Source organism: Trematomus bernacchii, unplaced genomic scaffold (assembly GCF_902827165.1).
Source record: "Trematomus bernacchii unplaced genomic scaffold, fTreBer1.1, whole genome shotgun sequence".
NCBI classification, from domain to species: Eukaryota; Metazoa; Chordata; class Actinopteri; order Perciformes; family Nototheniidae; genus Trematomus; species Trematomus bernacchii.
In genome coordinates, this window is record NW_022987558.1 from 343,517 (window position 1) to 358,810 (window position 15,294).

Below are 15,294 nucleotides of genomic sequence, written 5' to 3' on the forward strand. Positions count from 1 at the left end.
TTGACACAGTACTGTAGAATTAATTATGTGATTTCCCTCTACTCGGGCGTGTAGTAAGGACTCGAACCTTTGATGATTTTGTGGCGAAGGGTTAACAGAAGACAGGAATGGCCGTTGGGCTGAGAATGAGCCGCAGTATAATGAGGACCCTGTCACTTCCTGTTAGACTCATCCTCGTTGATTGTATCATGGTCATAACCTTATTTTATTCACACATTTTGAGTGGCTTCCATTCCGTGATTTAAGATTGTAGGTATGAGATATTGTAGATAGTTGAGGTCATAAGGTTATATCATTAACTGGGAGGTTGTACACACATTTCTCGAATTTGCCCTTTATGTTAAAACTGCAAATGTAAGAGTTAATGTCGGATATCGTTCATCATGTCATTAATCCTCACACCTCCAGAGTTTTGATAGGAAAGGTTTGTTCATCACTCATTTTTAGAAGCTGTTTCACAACTTGGACATAGTAATTTCCAGATTAGTGGTGAGAGGTCAAGAAAAAGGAAAGATATATTACTATTTGTCGTGTTTATCAGGACGTATTGAATCAACCCCAATTTCAATGTTATTTGTAACTCAGTCAAATCAATGAATTACTTAATGGCGATGACAGGTGTCTTTGTAATGTAGACACATGTTCTACAAGATGGTGGAGACTGTATTTCTATTTTTATTATTGTGTAAAATATAGTGTGTGTGTATTTTCACCAATTAGTTGTTTGAGTGAAAGTAAAACAGTAAAAACAAATGACTTTAATATACAAAATATGTTTAAAAAAAACCTTATTGACATTAAAATCATATTTCTTTAACGTGATGCTCTGATTATTTCAAGGTTGTATTAAGTACCTTGTTTTTGTCATCAAAACTAAGTACGATTAGAAAACTCATATCTGGTCACGTTGTGAATTAGAATTATTTATACTATACTTTATTAAAGGTGGGGTATGTAATTTATTTCAGAAACACCTTTTGTTATATTCCATGGAATGCTCTTAACATCCCGATAGCAATGAATATATTAAGTGCTTTGACAATAAATACATAAAAAAAATGTCATCTGTGGAAGCCGTAGTACTGTAAAAAGCACGACCAATCATCTGAGCCGGCCCGGCTAAAATAACTGGATGGCCTACCTGCCTGTCAGCCTTCCATCTGTGCACAAACTTATCTCGTGCCCTCATTGGTCATGTGCACGTTCGTGTGTGTTGGAGGAGGGGCTCTGTAAGGAAGTCTGAAGGAAGAGGCAGATTTGTTCCGGTTGTGTACTTTCAAATTCTAGCGCACTCGAGCTGGTTTCTCCAAAATGACATACCCCACCTTTAAGTACAGGAGTTACTAAGTGATCACATAGAAAAATGAAGTTTCATTCCACATAGGGTTGTTACAAAATCACACCTCAGTACAGGAATATCAAAGTCAAAATAATTTATGATTGAGATATCTTAGGATAATAAGATTTTAAATTGAACAGAGTCTTTTTATGTTATGTTTTAAATAATAATGATCAGTCAAATGTACCTTACATGCATTTTATCTCTTCTGCAAATGAATTAGCCTCAGAATACAAGTGCGGGAGGTGAAGGGACAGTCTGTTACCTAAACACGTGTAAAGAGAAATGATTCAAGAGACCTCGGATTATTGTCTTCATTAGTATTCATCTGTATCAATATATCATTTTTTTTTTATCACGGTTATCGCCATCACCGGTATATCGCAACACCCCTTATTCTAAATATTTAAATACACTGTGGTGTCAAAAGGAAGATATGTTCACTGGCATAAATACAATTGGTGGGAAAAGCGGCAATGTAATTCACACCTTGATGATAGCAATTGAGATTAGAGCCACCTCACATCACTGGTCGACGTCACACAATGAAACATTTCAACAAACTCACAGTCACAACATCTCACTATTCAGAATAATGTTTATTGCTTTTGAAGATATTAATCTTTTTCTTCTTTTTTTGCACTTTCCATTTTTCCTCTTTACAGTAAAACAAAGAGAGGTGACAGGTAAAACCACTGCATTGTCATTTGTGGATGTGTACACACACATACACACACAAAGGAAACAGTATGTACAGCTGTTAGTCAGTGTCCTGGGACTGGAGGCCTTGTTCCTGTAGCAACTCAACAAACATAGAGCTTTACATTGACTTTACAATAGAGCTTTCACAACTAACTGTTTGACAAACCATAGGCTATAAAGGCTATGGAGCTGTACAATATGGTTTAGCGTTCGCTCTGTGCGGAGAAACGGGGCCGGAGGAAGCATGTTGGTCATTAGATCTGCAAAACATAAACAGTATTTTTTATTTTTCATATGTCCTCGAGCTAAACCAATTGCCCTGCTGCTGGCATTGACAAAAAGCACTGATTGAAAAATAATCAAAACAGATTTTCGGGGTGGGGGGGGTTTAAAAAAGAAGACCAATATTATTCACTTTTGACTAATTACAGTACAGTTACACTGGGTGAATGCTAACTATAAAAATAAGTCTACCGGCATGTTTTTGCACCCAAAGGGTTCGTACGCTGGGCAAAAATGACCAAAGGGCACAATTAATCGAGAAAATGTGAGACCATTCCCAGTGTGATCTCTGTCCTCATCATAGAAAAACATCTTCAGAGTGCAGATCTTCTGCCGTTAATAATTTAAACTTTGATACACCTAAGCTTATAATTTTTCCAACATGTTTAAATACTGAATTAAATCACAACAATACAGCTAAATCTTATCATAGTGAATCATAATTAAATGTAATGTACACCATAATAAAATATATACAGTGAAATATTCATACAAATTTCTAGGTTGGTCCAGCTACCCCTAAATGCTCTCTTTTTCTGTCCTTTTTTTTTAGAAAAATGTGCAGGAAATACTTGAACCACAGGACAAAATAAATAATCACAGACTATCACAGTTAACACTATAAGAAATATGGATCTTAACATTTAAATTAACCCGTAGGAAACAATATATCATAAAAAGTAAGTGCAAAATAAATGTCGGGGCATGTTTTACTCACAGGGTTACGGGGTAAAATGATTTTGGAGACATTGATGGAAATGAGCACTAGGTGGCAGTATTTGACCATGTCTCAAAGTGTATTCCAAATCTCAAGAATTATAGGATAAATCTGTAAAATTGGATCGATCTGAGCATCATTTGTTGTTCTGTTCTGTTAGGGATGTTGTTTGTTAATGTTTGTCAAGGCAGGTGCTGCTGCGCTGTAATTTACCACCTCACTGCCTCCTATCATAGCTCGCCTGCAAATTGTTGAGTACTGCAAGCAACGCGTAAAGCAAGTCTACAAAGAACAGGGCGGTCATTTGGTGTGAGAGATCAAAACAGAAAGGACTAGAGGGGGATACAGACAGCTGATACCCTAAAAACTGCACGCTCCATATACTCTGAGATGGACGAGGCGGTGGTGTAATGGACTTAAAAACATACACAGCAAACAGGGAAACAGTCATTTCAGAAGTGAATAACACAACTGCCTTTTCTTGGAGAAAGTATCTATCCAGAGTGATTGGGGTGGGGGGTGGGGAGTGGGGAGCGGGGAGCGGGGAGCGGGGGGTTGACAATTTAAAGCAGAAGAGTGTCTCTGAGAAAGAAAGGAGAGAAAAAGAGAGTTATCAGAGCACAGACTGGCAAGATGGCGGGAGAAGAAGAAGAAGAAGAAGTATTAGCTGTGGATCATTTTGAGAGTCTCTGTCTCCCTGTGTTTTTCATGCGGAGGCAGGGGGGGGGAGAGCGACAGAGGACGGGAGGGGGGCCGGGGGGAGACGGGCTTCAGGCTCTTCAGAGGATGCGGGGACACTGTGGGGGGGAGAGAGGAGACGGGTGGCAGCACGCTCCCTTTCTTCCCGTCCAGCACTATCTGTGATCGGCTCGTCAGGCTGGGTCCCTTCCTGAAGTCGTGGTCGTTGTCGTTGTCCGAGCTGCAGTCGCTCAGGTCAGTGATCTCCAGGTCTGAGTCTGACTCGGGGTCCTGCTTCAGCCCCCCCTCTCCTCTCCGAGGGGCTCTGCAGGCCGGCTCCCAGGCCCAGACTCACCCCCCCTGTGCCCGGAGGATTGGCCTCCGCCCTCTCCCTCTCCCTCTCCCTCTCCCTCTCCCTCTCCGCCAACAACGACGCCCCAATGTCCATGCGACCCAGAGACAGGCTCCCGGGGTACGGAGGGAGGCAGAGTCTGATCGGCTGACCACCCGCCGTGCCGTTCGTCCCCCCGGTTGTCCCCCTCTCACCTGCCTCTGCCGTGGGGAGCAGGGAGGAGAAAGGGTGAGGCAGCTGGGAGAGGCTGCTCTGCAAAGGGTTGGGGTAAAACTGGGAGGGGTAGAGGGAGCCAGGGGGCAGTTTGGGGCAGTTGTTGAGGGAGAAGGCCCCTGGGAGGTAAGGGTTGAAGCCCCAGGGGTAGTCGAAGGGTGGGTTGCGAGCATAGGGGCCCAGCAGGGACGGGGGCTTGGTGTAGCACGGAGCACCTACAGGACAGAGAGGAGAACCAGTTAGCTCTCTGAAGGGCCAAAGGTTCCTTGACATACAACATCCAAGAATGTTCACTAATTATGCTCATCGGTATTAGCAAGTCTAATCAGGAGCCACAGGGGCCAATTCTGCCACGGCTGCTTTCAACACACACACAACAACACAAAGAAACCTGATGGTTCATTTATGCATGCCAGTACTGAGCAGCACACACACTTCACCGAAAAGCAGATGTGAAGACAAAGATTGTGAAAAATAAACATTGAATTAAGAGTTTAAACCTTCCCAATGTTGAGACTGAAGCACTCCTTTGTGCGCCAGTCGATCCTCAAATAAATACGGAGATCTAATGTTCGATAGAGGGTCTTTTAGCATGTTTCTCTTCAGTTATCGTTATATGTTATCTTAATATTTGTCCTTGTTTGATGTTGCAAATGGAGCTGCTGTGATGCAAGTCAAATGTTATACTTGATCTGACAATAAATGATTATCTTATCCTTTTTTTTGGTATTTCTCTTAGGTTAAACAAGGAGATGGGTTGCCCCCAAAAATCTCAGTGGTGACAGTCACCTTTTAAAAAATAATTAAGCCAAGAAATAAGAAAGAATACATGTACGTCCAGGATTAAGGAAACTCGCAAACAGTCGATCTCCTGTCCCCCCAATTGTTCTCACCGCAATCGTTTATATTACGTAAAAACCTTAGGATGAAGTACATTTCATACAACACCATGTTTGAATTCCTTGTGAGTGAAACCGAAACAGGGGGTGAATTCGAGGTGATGCTGGAATTCAATTTTAATGCGCAAACAAAAGCATTGCCTCTCCACATACTGTACTTCCTTCCAACTGACAACCAACTCAAAGCTGCCTCTCTGCTGCACCCTCGCTCTCCTCCTCGCTCTCCGTTTCACTCCGTTATTTACTATGCAGGGCTAATTTGACAGTGGTGAAGTCTCTGCGTGCTGGGCCAGGAGTAGCTGGCAGACACATGAATATTGAATCAGTCAGGCAGGCCTCACTTGCTTATGAAAACACAGTAATGGGCGCCCACAGGCCACAAACTGAAGCCTGCACCCTCAATTAGGGCCTTCCTGCCTGGGAAGGGATTAGGACAGCAGGGACACATGGGAGGGAGAGGAGGGTGAGAAGGGAAGAAGGGGGGGGGGGGGGGGGGGGGGGAAAGGACCTGAGGACAAACAGAGTGGGGAGGAAGGAGGGGGTGTGTGTGATGTGTGTGTGTGTGTGTGTGTGTGTGAGAGTACATCTGTTTACACTCTGTGGCGCAGCACGTTCGTACACATTCTGATGCACGTATAAGAAACAAAGGCAGATGCACATACATAACGACAATTAGGCCAATTGATGAAAAGTGGAGAAATAGCAGGATAAATGTTTGCCTAAAACCGGGTAGAGTGTTTCTCCAGCTTGTTGTTTTGACCGCGGCTGAAATGCATAATTCACCAGCTAACCTGGCCCCTCACCTGCAGCACAGCCTCACCGCGGGCTGCCATGGGACAGCCATCTCTCTTATTTCCTTTAACAATAAATGTTCATGCCTCCCCATATCCTCATTGCTCTCCTCTTTCCCTCTACCGTCTCCTCCTTCCTTTGTTTAAGAAGCTCCGTTTGCTGCCTTATTATACCGCCTCGGCTGTCTTTCTCCTCATAACAAATGTTTTGGTCTCTGGGATACAGAAAGATTCCTATTTGTTTTTTTACACTTTTCACAAACTTTTATTTGCTCACCTGTACTGAGGAAGGGGAATGAATCCAGCCTCAGTTTGTCTCCTTCGGGCCCCGGTGCTGCGGTGGTCCGATCAAACAGGGACGTCCCCCTGCCCGAGTCTGGCAGACGAGGAAACAGGGACTGTATGGCCTGAGAAACAAAGGAGAGGAGAGGGGGGAAAAGAGAGTGGAAGAATATTAAAATGAGTTTCCTTTACTTCCGTAAGCGGTGGTAGAATGCAACAAAGTACATCCACTCAAGTACTGAACCTAAACAGAGGGGTACTGGTCATTTCACTCATTTCCACGTTATGATAAGATAAGATAAAAGGTACTTTATTGATCCCACATTTGGAAATGTTTGTGTTGCAGCAAAGCATTGCACATAAGAAGTAGAAAAAATACTAGAATTTTAACATCTCAAAAGATACTTGTACTTTTAATTGCACTTCATTTATTTTCCAGTTTTAGTAACTAGCTAATTTGCAGATTTATGTTATAAATAAAACATATGATTCAACTGATTGTGGATGGATGATGGTGAATTATTAAAGTAAGTAATTAAAAGAAACCAGATGCAACATTGAAGTGATGAATACCTTAATGCACCAATACATAAAATGCAATTGTTTAATATGTATGACTCTGAAATTAGCCATACTACACAATTGGTACTTCATGGATAATGATGCCAACTGTTTTTACACTGTAGTAGTACTTCTTCCAACACTGCCTTTTAATATAGAAACTTTGCAATACGACTGCTTATGTGCAATGTACTCTTTATTTCTACAATTTAATCATATTATTATTGACTTCTTCACTTTTGAATGTTGCTACGTATTTGTAAGCATGGAAGTGTACTCATTGGATTTGATTTACTTGCCTCTTAAATTGACATGTAAGTGTACTATTTTACGTTTGTCTTTTATCTGCACTTTACTGTTACACTGAATATGTAAATAATAACGGATTTCTGATTCTGTTTCCCAAACAAATCACACGTTCTGCTTCCAATCTGCCCTCATGGCGCTGTTGTGTTTCCACGGTGTAAAGTCACATGTTGACAGCAGCACCCCCGCAGAGTGTGATGCAAACAGTGACAGAGTCGCAGCAAGGACACCATAAAAAAAGGGGGTGTCGGGGGACTAAAAAAGAAAAAAGGGAGGTAGGAGGACGCAGAGGCTCAGAGAGTCAAAGGCAAGGAAGAGTACAGAGTCAAATGTAGAACAGCGATTAAGATGGTGTGCACAAAGGATGGATGAGGAGGAGAGAGAGAGAGGGATGGTGGGTCTTCGTCCCGTGTGAAGGGTACAAACAGATCTGAGAGTGACACCCGTTCAGGATGTAGGGCAGCCGTGTGTGTGTGTGTCTGTGTGTGTGTGTGTGTGTGTGTGTGTGTGGTGTGTGTGTGTGTGTGTGTGTGTGGTGTGTGTGTGTGTGTGTGTGTGTGTGTGTGTGTGTGTGTGTGTGTGTGTGTGTGTGTGTGTTAAAATACGTAAAGGAGAAGGAGGCGAGGTAAAATAAATGGCACAGTTGAATCTCACGAATCAAGGGGACAAAGGGGGGGATTTTTTTTCTCCCCCCCTAGCAGGACTTTTGGATCAATAGTATCTGTCACCCCGCAGCCCATAGTTTGAAAGGCGAGACTGTACTCCCAAGCTGGAGATCTGCGTTGCTTAACAAACCGCATTAATGACCCGCCATTGATCTGATCTGACGCGACCCCTTTGCTTTCTATTTCTTTCATTTTCAATCGATGACAGATGGATGCGCCATAGGAGACGGGATGAGAGCAGGAGGGGATAACGTCTTCTTTTGTTTTAAGGACAAGTTTAAACCGTCCTCCTCCTCTGTCTCCTTCAGTCTCCTTATCCCGTCTTAAGGATGGCACGACAAATGATGGATGGTGCTCTCCTACTGTACTTTCAAGTTACGTGCACTTTCTAGGACATTTGCTGTTTCAAATGTAATTAAGTGCACTCTGACACTCGCATCTAAGTTCAAAAAGACCTGTGTGCAAGGTGTATAGTATACAGCTATATTTGAACTCATTTCTATTGATTTCCGTATTTATTTATAAATATAACTTCTAAAAAAGACATGTATTCTTTAACTAAATTAAGATTTGTCTTTCTTTCCATTTTATAACAGCATTTATCTACGTAGGAAGTCTCTCTGAGCACGTATTAGGAATTGTATCACAATTAGTGACGGTGAAAGAAGAGGCAGACGTGATGATCACCACCCATTCTCTTGTAAAGATCGAACACGCAGCAGGGGCCTGGGAAACACAAAAGGCAAACCACTAGAGTGCAATGGATTTCAGTTACCTGAATTAAATCACTATTAATAGCGAATTAGGGAGCAGATCTCACTATTCCTGCTTTTTGGTTCATGATTTCACTTATTTGACTCCCTGTGTCTTACCTGCTACATCCCATTGTGTGCACACATTGTACCTACGACCTCACCTCACATACATTTGAATTCAAAACGAATACTTTTATAATGTTAATAGTATCCAAATGTTAACATTTGTTCGGAGTACTCTCACTTATTCTGTATATTTTACATTGTGTCTTATTGAGATAAGTTGTGGATATGTATATATTCACTGTTTTGTTGTTTTTATTTTGTGATTTTATTATATTTGTATTGTATTTTTAACTCTGCTGTGTCAAAAAGCACAATCCAATTTTCATAATTCATAAAGTATATGTACTCATAATGATACACTTCTGAATCAAGGACTTAGACGAAATGTGGTCATCATTTAGATGTAGGTGTCATTTTTGTTCTTGTTTCTTTTTGATTATCATTATATGCATATGTATCTAACAATAAGAAGCCCCTCTACCAGCCCCCCCCCCCGTCCCCCCGTCCCGTCATCTCTTCCTCTTTACCTCTGGGCTGCAGTCTGGAGTGCTGGTGCTCCCGTTGAAGTGGTTCTGTGCCAGAAAGAAGGGAGAGTTGGCCATGTCCAGGATGGGGTAGTTGACCAACACCACCTTACTGAAGTTGAATTTGTAGGTGAAGCGCTTCCCTTTGGTTTTGTGCAAAATGCGCTTGTTGTAGTAATACCTGCAGAGGAGGAGGAGGAGGAGGAGGAGGAGGAGGAGGAGGAGGAGGAGGAGGAGAGGATATTGAAATAGGGATGATAGAGTGAGGGGGGGGATAAAGAATAAAGGAAAAAGGAAGAGGAAAAGGAAAAGAGGAGGGAAGGATTAATATAGCGCTCGCATCAAGGTTTTTTGTCTCATCGCTAACAGACACGAATAAGTAAACAAGTTCAGCGCTGTAGGACAAGAGCTATGCTGATTTCCCACTGTTTCTTATTCATCTCCTCCTTACTCAAATCTATTCGTGTCTGCCTTGATTCAATACAATAAGGTTGTTTAAAAGGGAAATTTTATTCAGCTGTTAGAAATCAGAACGCCTCAGAGGCCCTTCACCGACAGGCAAGACGGCAAAACACCGCTTTATCGTGCAGGATCGTATTAACAGACACAAAATAATGTGATATAATTATGACATTAATATAAATGATACTCTTATGATGCTAAAAAATATTTAAAAAAGAGTAACAAAATGGTGTTTGAGTAAGTAAAAAATATGATTTAATTCAGAAAATACTACATTTGTCAGTGAAGGTGAAAAGAGTTCTCTGAATGTGTGCATGGATGTGCTTTCATTTGAACCATCACAAGCAAATTGGGCTCTGAGACATGAAATGCAACCCATGTGATTAGTCAATATAAATATAACGGAGAGGCTGCAACTGTCTTTTTTTAACGGCAAAGCACGTTTACTAAGACAACAAGAGGGGTCTCCACGGTAACGACCTCAGGTGTCTCCCGCTGGGCATGTAGCGCCGTCGTCATGCCGTTTCCTGTGCCACCCACAGAGGTGTCAAAACGTACAGTCTGCCAGGAAGCAGGCTTGATCAACAGTAAAGGCAAAACATGGCGCCATCTGGCTCAGGTGAAGGAGCTGAGAGGGGGGAGGAGGTGAGTGGGGGGGAGGGGGGGGGACGTCGCAAATTGAAAAACCTACCGAGACGACGTCCTATCGCGAGGGTAGAAGATGTGATCTCGGACGCCATTTCTTTAGGGTTTCTTAGTTTTGAAGTGACCACCGAATACAGAATGCATTAGGGCAACCTCAGCGTTAAACACTACGGCTCATTACGTAGACGCACAATTTAAACGAACAGTGAGTACCAGCGTCTCCACAGTGCAATGAAGTGTACGTGTTTTGCTTTGCGTGGCAATTGTGCCGTGGCCCTTAATTGAGCAATTAAGTGAGGCTAATTAAGAAGGCTAATTGTGGCCCCAGCCAATTCATAACAATTAGACTCTGACGACAGCCCCCATTAACGAGAGGCCAAAGGAAAGCAGAGGGAGGGGGGGGGGGGGAAATAAGTCGGGGCAGTGTGTGTATTTGCATAAGAATACTGTGTGTGTGGTTGGGGGTGTAAACTGCTGAAGGTATGGAGTGTGAGCGGTATTATTTTAATCATATTCGCCAAGTTTTGGAGCCGAGCCGTTCCCCCCCACGTTCCTCATTCTCGCAGAAGAAGTCCAAGCAATTTCAGACTGCGGCTTAATTTTGAAATCCCTATTGAATTTTTTATTTGGCAGCTCAATGGTGAACTTTCCATTAGGATGTCCACAGATAAGGAGAAATTGAGGGTATTGACGTTCCCCAGGAGAAGTCCCACCTTTATCTTTCCATTAAACCGACATGAAAAAGCGAGACGTTAAGTGAGGATTCAGCCAAACAAGAGTAAACAATTTATGTAAACCGGCGTGTGATAAACATCTTGATTTATCCGATTCCAAAATGTGCTCGACAGTCAACAAACACGTACCTCCGCATCAGGTTGTAAAACCACCTGACTAAGGGACAGTTTCATCCCACAGGCCATAAGACTGTTAAACACCTGAACTTTTGAAAGGACATCCAGAACATTCATCTGTTTGCAACTCATATCAATATTCCAATTACTTGTATATAAACTATTCTGCACTATTTCTATTATATTCCATTTTATTGTATTTACTTGCACTATTATCTGTTTTATTGTGTTGCACTGTTGGAGGCGCCTGTGACCTAAGATTTTCATTGACATAACTACACTGTAGCTTATGCACACATGACAATAAAAGCCTTGAATCTTGAATCTACCTCAGAGCCCTGCTCAGCTTGTCATAGTTCATGTGGGGTTTACACTTCCTGGCCCCCCACATCCGGGCCACTTCATCGGGATCCTTGATGACAAACTCCCCGTATTCCCCCTGCCAGGAAATGATCCCATTGTACTCCTCCTTCTGCAGCAGCTCCAGGATGAAGTGCCACAGCTGGATCTGTCGGGACCCGGGGCTCGACTCCGGCTTGTAGGCCCAGTCTGGAAAGGCGATCCCTGGACGGAGGGAGCAGGAAAGAGGGGAGGATGAGGTTAGGGCCTGTCATTTGTCCCGCTGTTTGCCGCGGGGGATCGCTGTCTGAATGACTGATGAGTGATGGAGGTGAGGGATGATGTGTTTAATATCACAGCACGTGCCTTGAGCAGTGTTAGTCTGCGCTAATGCCCTCTAGCCTCAACAGATTGGTCAGCGGGACGACGACAGCTCGCCGGGAGAGGTCTGATTGATGCTGCCCGGCACCGAATGTATGCACATCATAGACGGACTTAAGCTGCTTTTTTGACCGGTCCCAAAGTGAATCTGGCACTAACTAGCCTCGTAAAAACATTAGATATACAACCAATTACTACCAGAGAGTGCATTTGTTTACCAGTGTGTGTGGGTATGGTTATTTTTCGTTGTTAAATGGCTTAAAGTTTGAGATCAATTTCAACATGTCTTCATGATTCTGTTCTATCATAACTGGATTGGCTTTTTTTGGTTACCCCCAGTTTAAACACCTGACCTGGGTCTAAATTCAGAGGTATGTTTGAAGGTGTGTATGCAGATGCGTGAGTAGATTTATTGAACAAAAGAAACACTTCTTAGGTAAACTGAGTGAATGAAAGAATTGTACCCCTTGCACGAGCTTGATGGTGGGACTGACCTGGCGTCCAAAGAGCGGGCACCGGGGGGATCAGCAGGTCACTGACGCAGTTACAGTCCATACCTCCACTACACCTGCAACACAGAGACAAGACAAAAAGGGAAAAAGTCAGTAAATGATAACTTGTCTTCTGCATCTGAATTGGTGCATCCTGAAAACCCCAGCAGGTTTATTTCAGAGAGTTAAAGTTGCAGAGTGTAAACTTTGTTGAAAATGGAGGTATTGCATAATGGTCTAAGGGCGCAATATCAGTTCATAAACATACCTTAAATCGATGTGAAATATGGAAAGGTTAGGTTTCATATGTCTTTGGTAGAGATCAGGTGTTTGATGGATGTGATCTTGTGTGGCCACCTGAGGCTGCGTCTGATGCAACATGGTGGACATCCCTATAGTGCATTTACTGTATGAACAGGAATTACATAGTCTTTTGAAAACCAAGGTAAAGTCGGGCCATATTAAACATTAAAATAAGAGCTTTTAATATATAATATGGCTTGGCTATTCCTTGGTGGGGTTGTTCAAAATTAAAAAAACTTTACATTAGGTGGAAGATCTTCATGTGTTATGTTTAGGTGCACTACCACAAGGAAGGCTTTGTTTGTAATGGGCATGAGAAACACTTCTCGGTATCACGCAATAAAAAAAAGCCAGCAGCGCCACGACTACAGCCATTGAGTTGAATCAACACCTATACAAATAATATTATCATCTTCATGGTGTCATTTATTTATGGTTCTTGCATTAGTTTTAAGTAGCTGCTCCAAAAAGATCAGCAACAAAGTGTATAAAGTAGCAGAACATGGAAAAATACCTTACAATTTTCAACAGTCTCAGTTCATTTCAGCACTGGTAATGAAATAGTAGTTTCTGATGAATACATCTTTAGACGAGCCCAGGTTATATTAAGTGACCACATCAACAAATATACTGTAGTTTGATGTAATACATGAGCAAAATATGCAAAAAATACAAAACAGCTGCCTGAGATAAGGGTGAACAAAAAATGAATCTATTCTTATATTACATTTAACTGAAGTGACTTACAACAAGTGCAATGAACCATGAAGATAAAACAACAAACATGCAGTTACATTCGCTTCAAATGAACCCAACTATTATAAGCGCTAGTGCATTATTTAAAAATATACAAAAAACATATTTGTAATGTTAATTTAATAGTTTAGTACATTTTAGTGTCTTTTTCTTCACACCTATGGGAGCACCACAGGTGTGCATCAAAGCTTTGACACAAACTGTTCATCTTAAATCTGTCACAGTACCTCGCACTTCATCTCATATGCGAGCTGTGATCCAAACCCATCCCAAACAATAATGTGTGCATTAAATGCCAGCTAATGACGACATTGTCATGGAAATAAATGCATGAAGACGTCTGCTGACAGGAGGACGTGAGGAGGTTTCATTGTTTCCACAGAGAGACGGGATGGAGTTTGGATATCACAGTTTGATCAGGGTTGTTTTACAAAGCTCAGATGGAAGAGATGCCCTGCTGCTACACTCATATCTGTAATGCTGGCCTCTCTATCTCTGCCTCCACTCTCTGCCTCTATTTAATTATGCTCTGTGAATTTTGGATTTTCCCTCCAGCATTGAAATGGAACGTGAATTATTAAGGTGTGTTTGTATAAATTATTATTGCTAACTCCAGGCACTTCTCTCTCTCTCTCTCTCTCTCTCTCTGACCGACTCTCTCCTTCCATCTTTCTCCCGCTCGCTCTCACCCTGCTTCTAGCCTTTGGATTGTGGCCCCTCTCTTCATCTTTCTTGTTTTCAAGCTTCTGTCTTCAAATATAGAGTTGGCATTCACCCTCATCTCACTCACATATTATTTCTTTTCCCACATCATTCATGTTATCATTTCTTATTATTTTTCATCTTCTTCCATCAGCCTTGTGTTTTCTGCCTGCGCTCATTCTCCCATAATGAGTCAAAGTTATCACCAGGGTTCAGATAACAACGTCTTCACAAAAAGCTCCGGGAATATTTCCTCCAAACTACACTAACCTGTTAGATCATTTTGTATTCAGCGTACCGGCAGGATATCCAAAACACACGTTGGCCTTCACACCATTACAAACGTCTCTTTCACAGCGTATGTCCTTCTATTAAAACTCGATACAAGCCGTACGCCGGCCCCAGTGGAGAGTGGTACGGGTCTTTAAAAAATAAGATATTCTTTGTGTTCGAGGTAGTAATCTATAAGTTTTCTTTTCCCTGTGGGCTACAGGTCATCAATACTGCATCATATGTTTCATTTGCCATATTCTGGCGGCACACAGCATGTATAAACTGGTCTCCTCCGAGGATCGTGTATACGTGAGCTCCTCTGACAGGGTCTCTGCGGCCCCTCTCGCACCACCTACACACCGCCTACATCTATATCCATTTTCCCTCTTCGACAGCGGAACCACACAGGTGAATCCTCCCTTCCTCTTTCCCACCTCCTCTCTATTCACACACACCTATCCTCTGTCTGCTCCCCCCCCCGCCCCACCCATCTCTCCCTCTCTCCTGCTCTGTGTGTTTTGCTTCGGCGCAGTAATTTTCCGTTTGATTTCGGAGGTAATGCATTTTTTACAAATCAAAGAGGAAGCCAGGCAGCCCCCCCCCCCCCCCTCTCCTCCTCCTCTTCCTCCTACCTCCTCTCCTCCCTCCCCAGTCTCTCGTTCTCGCCCCCCCCTCGGCCCCCCAGGCCAGAGAGGAGATAAAGGAGCCCCCATCATTTCCTTGTTAGTTTTGATTTGGGCAGCGCAGGGCTTTCAAGTTCCCCCCATCACCCCCAGAAACATTATAACTAGCAGCCCAGGGAATACTGTTCCTGGTGCGCACACACTCTTACACACACTCTTACACACACTCTTACACACACATGCATGCACTGACTGTCAGATACAGACGCTGCTTACAGATTGTAATGGATTGCACGGTAAACACACACCAGATATGCCACAAATACACAGGTAGC

General features: G+C 42.7%; 1 protein-coding gene across 1 annotated transcript; it reads right to left on the bottom strand.

Annotated features, from left to right (window-relative positions):
- Positions 1-3,704: 3,704 nt before the first annotated feature.
- Positions 3,705-12,366, bottom strand: erfl1 (Ets2 repressor factor like 1). The gene is given in 6 exon segments (XM_034123905.1): positions 3,705-4,025; positions 4,027-4,499; positions 6,252-6,381; positions 9,137-9,314; positions 11,421-11,655; positions 12,306-12,366. Coding segments are annotated over 6 exon segments (1,398 nt in total).
- Between the last annotated feature and the right edge of the window lie 2,928 nt (positions 12,367-15,294).